The following is a 7,692-nucleotide window of genomic DNA, read 5'->3' as shown; positions in this document are numbered from 1 at the left end:
TGAGTCGTGAGCAAACTGTGATAGCCGCCGCGCGCCATCTAGCGGCATCCCTTGTGAACAACAATAATATTTTCCAAGTCCGAACTTTTATTTTGAAAGCGGAAGTCTGCCGGTAAGCTGAGAGAGAGAGAGAGAGAGAGAGAGAGAGAGAGAGAGAGAGAGAGAGAGAGAGAGAGAGAGAGAGAGAGAGAGAGAGAGAGAGAGAGAGAGAGAGAGAGAGAGAGAGAGAGAGAGAGAGAGAGAGAGAGAGAGAGAGAGAGAGAGAGAGAGAGAGAGAGAGAGAGAGAGAGAGAGAGAGAGAGAGAGAGAGAGAGAAGCCTGCGTGCAGAGAGACAGCAGCACTAGCAGCAGCATGGCATACAATGCAAAGATAGGCCCGTCCATCCTGAGCAGTGACCTGTCATGTCTGGGCAGCGAGTGTGTCCGGATGATGGAGTGCGGGGCAGACTACCTCCACCTCGACGTGATGGACGGGTGAGCAGCATGACAGTAGGACAGCATGGCTAACAGGCTAGCTAACTTAGCAAGAGAGATTGATTGATTGATTGATTGATTGATTGATTGCAAATTTTATTAACAGATTGCAGAATGGGTACAGTACAGTAGTACAGCTCAATACACAATTGTTAAGGGGATGCAGACCAGAGAAAGACTTTCGTCTTGTTTACATCAATGGGGGCATTTTCAATTCATCATAACATATATGACATACAGATAGACAGTACTGCTACATCTAGACATTTATGACATACCAGATTTACAAATACAGTACTGTTTGTGATACCAAAAGTACTGTATATACTGAGAGAGCGCTATTGGAATGTTGTGTCATCTTGGAACACGCTTCCTCTGCACACGTGTGCAATATAACACAGAGGAAGATGTGGCTATTACAGTACTTCCCATCCCAATGCTAAGAGACTCTTGTCAGCAGGAGCTGTGAGCTAAATGTTAAAATGTCTCTCCCCCTAGGCATTTTGTCCCCAATCTCACCTTTGGCCATCCCATGGTGGAGTGTTTGAGGAAAACTGTCGGCCCCGATCCTTTCTTTGGTGAGAGAAAAACAAATGTACACTAAACAAGTTCACATTGTGTTTTTTCGAAGGGACCAACAGAAAGCTGAAAGAGTCTAGACAAAGGCCGGTGGGGTGAATAATATGAATACACACAAGCTGCTGCTGAAATACAGTATAATATTTCTCTCCAAAGATTCTTTCAAATCGGTAATGGCATCTGATCTTCTGTGTTTTTTTGTGTGAAAGCTTGACGAACGCTAAGTGCTGTCTCCTGCCACCACTGGTCCCCAATAAAACACATTACTATCACTGTTAACCTGTCAAGCTGATCTTATTGGCGACCAGTGGTAGCAGCACCAAGCATTCGTAGACAGAAGGATTTGAAAGGACACTTTGGAGAGAAAAGGGTAATTTTATACTGTATTTCAACACCGTTTTTATATATAGAGACTTATCTAAATCAAATCAAATTTATTTATAAGGCCCGACAACACACGTTAATGTCCCCATGGGCCGTACAGGTCTTCTTTAAACAAGTCAAGAAGAAAACATAACAATAAGTCAAGAACAGAACAAGAACACCATAAGGTCCAAAAAATTTAAGATAAATGCAAATAAATGAAAGAATGCAAGCACTCCCAGACATACCCCACGCGAAGGTAAGGAAAAACTCACTAAAACCTAACAATAGGGTGCAACAACACAGGTTCAGACGGACTCAACCAAAAGATGTGTCCTGAATGATCTATCATTTGATCGACAGCTTCTTAGTAAATCATCCTGAATAACCTAACTCGGTGTGTGTTTGGATGATTCAGACATGCACATGATGGTGTCTCGGCCAGAGCAGTGGGTGAGGCCCATGGCTGCTGCTGGAGCCAACCAGTACACCTTCCACCTGGAGGCCACCAGTAACCCTGGAGCCCTCATCAAGGACATCAGAGAGAGCAGCATGAAGGTGAGAGGGAGGGAGGAGGGAGGGAGGGAGCTGGAGGAAGAGGGGGGGGGGGAGGGAGGGAGGGAGGCTGGAGGAAGAGGGGGGGGGGGTGAGGGAGGGAGGCTGCAGGAAGAGGGGGGGATGAAGGAGAGAGAGAGGGAGGGAGGCTGGAGGAAGAGGGGGGGGGGGTGAGGGAGGGAGGGAGGCTGGAGGAAGAGGGGGGGTGAAGGAGAGATGGAGGCTGGAGGAAGAGGGGGGGGGGGTGAAGGAGGGAGGAAGAGGGGAGGAATGAAGGAGAGGGTGGGAGAAGAGGGGGGATGAAGGAGGGAGGCTGGAGGAAGAGGGGAGGAATGAAGGAGAGAGGGAGGGAGGCTGGAGGAAGAGGGGAGGAGTGAAGGAGGGAGGCTGGAGGAAGAGGGGAGGAATGAAGGAGAGAGGGAGGGAGGCTGGAGGAAGGGGAGGAATGAAGGAGGGAGGCTGGAGGAAGAGGGGAGGAATGAGGGAGGGAGGCTGGAGGATGAGGGGAGGAATGAACAGGGGTGCAGTGGTGGGCATACGCGGTCAAACGACATTTAGGCTACGTCACTGAGGCAGAAGTGCGCGCATCCTATTATTATGCAAAGTCTAGGTGAGAAGTGCCGGCCGGGGTGCCTATACGGCGCGACGACACACAAATGACTCGTCGCGCCGTATACCCCGGCACTTATCACCTAGACTGTGTGTGTGTGTGCGCGTGTGTGTGTGTGTGGAGTGTTGGGCGTGTGTTATGTGACAAAAGACCGCCCGTCTCGTCCCCAGCTCCGCCTCATGAAAGAGGAGAGAGACATGTATGCGCGTGCACGTGGCGTTTGGCCTTGGCCCATATTACGACTGCACCACTGGGAATGAAGGAGAGAGGGAGGGAGGCTGGAGGAAGAGGAGATGAAGGAGGGAGGCTGGAGGAAGAGAAGGAGAGAGGGAGGGAGGCAGAGTTCGATTCGCAGGAAAAAGATCGACTCAAAGGACCCGTTTTATTGTTATTATTTTAGTAAATGATCATTGGTGTTTACTAGTGCGTGCCTCTTCAGAACGCATGGCTGTTCGGAATGGACCAATTGCTTGTGTTGCTTGCAGACCATGGAGTTGCATCATAAGATACACCCAACGAATTAACTAGTTGTTGATTGGTTGTCAATTAGTTGTAGCCCTATCAGCAATACACCGGCGATACATAATGTTTGTGGTTATAGCGCCACCATGACACAAGAGGCTTATGGCAGGGACTGAGGACTATAACTGACTACAAAGTCAGCGGCCCCTCAATGGGGAGCGACGTGGCGCTGCTAGCTCAACGGCTAGTGACGTCACTGGTGCGCCGGCTGTTGTGGAGGGGGGCGGGGACGCTCTCTCATTGACGGTACACAGTGTGAGAAGAGCATTTATGCAGGTGAACACCAGGAAGGCGGCTGGCCCAGATGGAATAACAGGACGCATACTTAAGTCCTGTGCAGGCCAGGAGTCTGAAGCAGGCCAAGGAGGACTATAAGAGGAAGGTGGAGAGGAAGCTGCAGCACAACAACACCAGAGAGGTGTGGAGGGGAATGAAAACCATCACCGGCTATAAGCAGGTAACTGCCAGGCAGAGGGTGATGTGGACAAGGCCAACGAGTTTAACCAATTCTACAACCGGTTTGACACGGCAGCCAGGGCTCGCTCTGCCCCTGTTGACCAGGCCACACCACCCCCTCCCACCTCTCCAGCTGCAGCTCCTCCCCCTGCACCATCTCCTCCTCACTGCTGCAACCACAACTCTGCAGTTCCGCTCCTGGCCCCACCCCCTGTCACCTAGCCCCCCCCAGTGACCTAGTCCCCCCCCCTGTCACCTGCCCCCCCCCTGTGTCATCCAGCCCCCCCCCCCCCTTGTCACCCAGTGACCTAGTCCCCCCCCCCTGTCACCTGCCCCCCCCCCCGTGTCACCCAGCCCCCCCCCCCCCCCTTGTCCCTCACAGTAGATGAGTGAGGGCGGAACTTAGGAAACTGCGTCCAGGAAAGGCGGCTGGCCCGGATGGCGTGTGTTCGAGGCTGCTGAAGCTCTGTGCAGACCAACTGGCTGAGCCGCTCCAGAAGCTCTTCAATATGAGCCTGCGGGACATGAGGGTGCCGGTCCTGTGGAAAACATCATGTCCTGTGCCGGTACTCAAAGCTGGGCACCCGGCCGAGCTCAACGACTACAGACCGGTGGCCCTCACGTCACACATCATGAAGACACTGGAGAGGCTGCTTCTACACCATCTGAGGCCACAGACTGAACACGCCCTTGACCCCTGCAGTTTGGGTATCGGGAGAGCATCGGGGTGGACGACGCGGTCCTCTACATGCTTCATCGGGCCTACTCCTACCTGGATGAGCCGGGGAGTTATGTGAGGATTATGTTTTTGATTTTTCGAGCGCTTTTAATACTATTCAACCTCCCATACTCAAAGACAAGCTCAGGAGATGGGGGTGGATCCCTCCTTCACTTCCTGGATCACAGATTACCTGACAGACCAACCACAGTTTGTCAGAATGGGCAACTGTGGCGGTTAGGTGGCCGAGCGGAGATTGCGTTGTCCACCAACCCCGGAGTTGTGAGCTGGATTCGCCTGTTCGAATCCAGCTCACAGCTCCGGGTTGTCACCAGCTTGGCTGGCCGTCCGCACTAATACAATTGGCTGTATTAGATGGTGGAGAAGCTGGCGGGGTGGGTCCGGTCGTTGTAAACAGCGACTCCTACAGTTCGGTCGGGGCGCCTGCTAAGCGCGGATAGGACTTGAGGGGGATAGTGTGATCTCCACACGCTACGCCCTCTCAATGAGAATCCGCGCTGCCAGGTGAAAAGAAGCGGTGATTGGCTGGACGTGTGTCGGAAGAAAGCACGTGGTAGCCTCCACTCTCCCAGATTATCTGACTGTGGGGGTAAGTGCGCAGCGACCAGGAAGGGACTGGGAATTGGCATACGACTATGGGATGGGAGAAAAAATCGGAGGAAATGGAGGGGGAAAATAAAAAAAAAAAAAAAAAAAAATGGGCAACTGTGTCTCGAGACAGTGGTCAGCAGCACTGGGCTCCACAGGGGACTGTTCTCGCTCCGTTCCTGTTCACCCTCTACACGGCAGACTTCACTACAACTCTGAGTCTTGCCACGTCCAAAAATACTCGGACGACACAGCGATTGTGGCGTGTGTGAGGAAGGGACAGGAGGGAGAGTACAGGGACCAGGTGGGAGCCTTCAGCGACTGGAGCGAACGGACGGCCTTCTCCTGAACGCAAAAAAGACCAAGGAGATGTACTGGATTTCCGCAGGTCAAAACCACCTCTGCAACCATTCAGCATACGAGGAAACAACATTGCGACGGTGCAGACATACAAATATTAGGCGTGCACCTGGACGATAAGCTGGCCTGGGCTGCTAACGCGGAAGCGCTTACAAGAAGGACAGAGCAGGCTGTTCTTCCTTAGGAGGCTCAGGTCTTTTAATGTGTGTGGGGAAATGTTGTTATGTTTTATCAGGCAGTGGTGTCAAGTGTGCTCCTCTATTTACATTTACATTTACATTTAGTCATTTAGCTGACGCTTTTATCCAAAGCGACTTACAAGTTCTGTGCGACAAGACAGCAAGAAGGGTATAACTCTATCAGCTGAGTAACAATGTTCATCAAGTGTTGCGTGTTACAGTGTAGTTAGTTTATTAGGACAAGTGCATGACATTAAGGTTAGTCGGGGTTAGTTTTTTTTTTTTTTTTTTATCATTTCAGATATGGTTGAAGAAGTGAGTCTTTAGTCGACGGCGAAAGATTGGACGGATTCGGCTGTCCTAACTGGGATGGGTAGTTCATTCCACCATTGTGGGGCAAGGACATGAGAATAGGCGGCTTCTCTTTGATGACCCTCCGGGAGCTTGGATAGGAGTAGATCTGAGGCGGCCAGAAGACGCAGAGCGTAGGGGTCTTGAGGGTGTGTGTTAGAGACCATTGACCGGAGGTAGGCGGGAGCGGTTCCCTTTGCCGCACGGTATGCTAGGTCGAGGGCCTTGAAGCGGATACGTGCAGCAATGGGGAGCCAGTGCAGGTCCCTAAGAAGTGGGTGACATGGGCTGACTTCGGTAGGTTTGAGCAGGCGGGCCGCTGCATTTTGAATGAGTTGAAGAGGCTTGGTGGCAGTGGCCGGGAGGCCAGCTAGCAGTGCGTTGCAGTAGTCGAGGCGGAGATGACTGTTGATTGGCCGAGGAGTTGGGTGGCTTCTTTTGTCAGGAAGGGGCGTATCCTTCTGACGTTGCTCAGGAGGAATCTGCAGGTCTGGTTGTCGCTGCGATGTGAGCAGAGAAGTTCAACTGGTCGTCGAGGACAACACCAAGGTTCATGGCGGTCGGCCACGCGGTCACAGCTGCATTCTCGACTGTGATGGAGAGGTCGGTCAGGGGGGAGGATTGGCCGGCAGGTGGAGCAATTCTGTTTTGCTTAGGTTCAGTTTGAGGTGGTTGGTCGTCAACCAGGCGGAGATGTCGGACAGACAGGCCGAGATCCCCTCAGAGACGTGGATATCTGAGGGAGGAAGGAGAGGAAGAGTTGAGTATCATCGGCATAACAATGATATGAGAAGCCATGAGATGTGATAATTTACCCAGTGATTTAGTGTAGAGGGAGAAGAGAAGGGGTCCTAGGACCGAGCCCTGGGGGACACCCGTCCGGGAGGGGCGGGTGGCCGACAGAGTCCCTCTCCATGACACTTGGTAGGACGGTCATTGAGGTATGATGTCAGCCATGTCAGCGCAGATCCAGCCACTCCCATTCCTGCGAGGGCCGCGAGGAGGATCTGATGGTTGACTGTGTCGAAGGCTGCAGATAGATCTAGGAGAATCAGGACAGAGGAGAGGCCTTTCGCTTTTGCTAAGTGAAGTGCCTCTGTGACCGCAATGAGGGCCGTTTTCTGTGGAGTGGCCGGAAGCCAGACTGATGGGGTCTAGGAGGTCATTCGTAAGAGATAAGCAGTAAGTTGGTTGGATACAGCACTTCAAGTGTTTTAGAAAGGAAGAAGAAGAGAGACAGGGCGATAGTTGGCTATGACGGTGGGGTTCAGGGTTGGTTTTTTTATGAGGGGCGTGACTCTGGCTTGTTTTAGGGAGGTGGGGACCACCCCCGAGTTGAGTGAGAGTTGATGGTTGCAGTTAGGAATGGGAGGATGTCCGGTGCTATGGTCTGGAGGAGTGGGGAGGGTAGCTGGTCCAGCTGGCATGTAGTCGGACGGTTCGACGTTACCAGTGTCAGGGTCTCGGCTTCTGTAATGGGAGAGAAAGATGACAGAGTGAAGGATGATGTTCTCGATTCAGCGTTTGGAATGGGTGGGGTTGGGAGAAGGAGCTGGCATGTTCTCCACTTTTTCCTCAAAGAAGATCGCAAAGTCTTCGGCAGAAAAGATGAGGGAGGAGGAGGTGGGGGGGGAGTGAGGAGGGAGGACATGGTAGCATGGTATGCCGCTGTCTGTTGGGGTGGTAATACCACGGCCAGGGATACCAGACGCTGGATAAGCTGGTCAAGAAGGCTGGCTCAGTGGTAGGGGGAGACTGGACCCACTGGGGACCGTGGTGGAGAGCCGCACTCAGAGCAAGCTGCTGGCCATCATGGGCAATACAACCACCCTCTCCACACACCCTGGTGGGGCAGAGCAGCAGTCGCAGCGGACGGCTCATCTCCCTGCACTCACGGACTGAGCGGCACAGGAGAT

The 7,692-nt window shown here is 52.6% G+C and overlaps 1 protein-coding gene across 1 annotated transcript in view; it reads left to right on the top strand.

Moving 5' to 3' along the window:
• The first annotated feature begins 258 nt into the window (after positions 1-258).
• Positions 259-7,692, top strand: part of rpe (ribulose-5-phosphate-3-epimerase) — a 25,238-nt gene continuing 17,804 nt past the window's right edge. The window contains exons 1-3 of the mRNA XM_084314587.1: positions 259-474; positions 973-1,052; positions 1,835-1,974. Coding sequence (XP_084170713.1) covers positions 353-474; positions 973-1,052; positions 1,835-1,974 — 342 coding nt within the window. The 5' untranslated portion in view covers positions 259-352. The remainder of the gene's footprint in view (positions 475-972; positions 1,053-1,834; positions 1,975-7,692) is intronic.

The sequence above is a fragment of the Notolepis coatsorum genome, assembly GCF_963971535.1.
Source record: "Notolepis coatsorum genome assembly, chromosome: 5".
NCBI lineage: Eukaryota > Metazoa > Chordata > Actinopteri > Aulopiformes > Paralepididae > Notolepis > Notolepis coatsorum.
The sequence above is the reverse complement of the archived record's forward strand: the minus strand, read 5'-3'. Positions and strand labels throughout refer to the sequence as shown.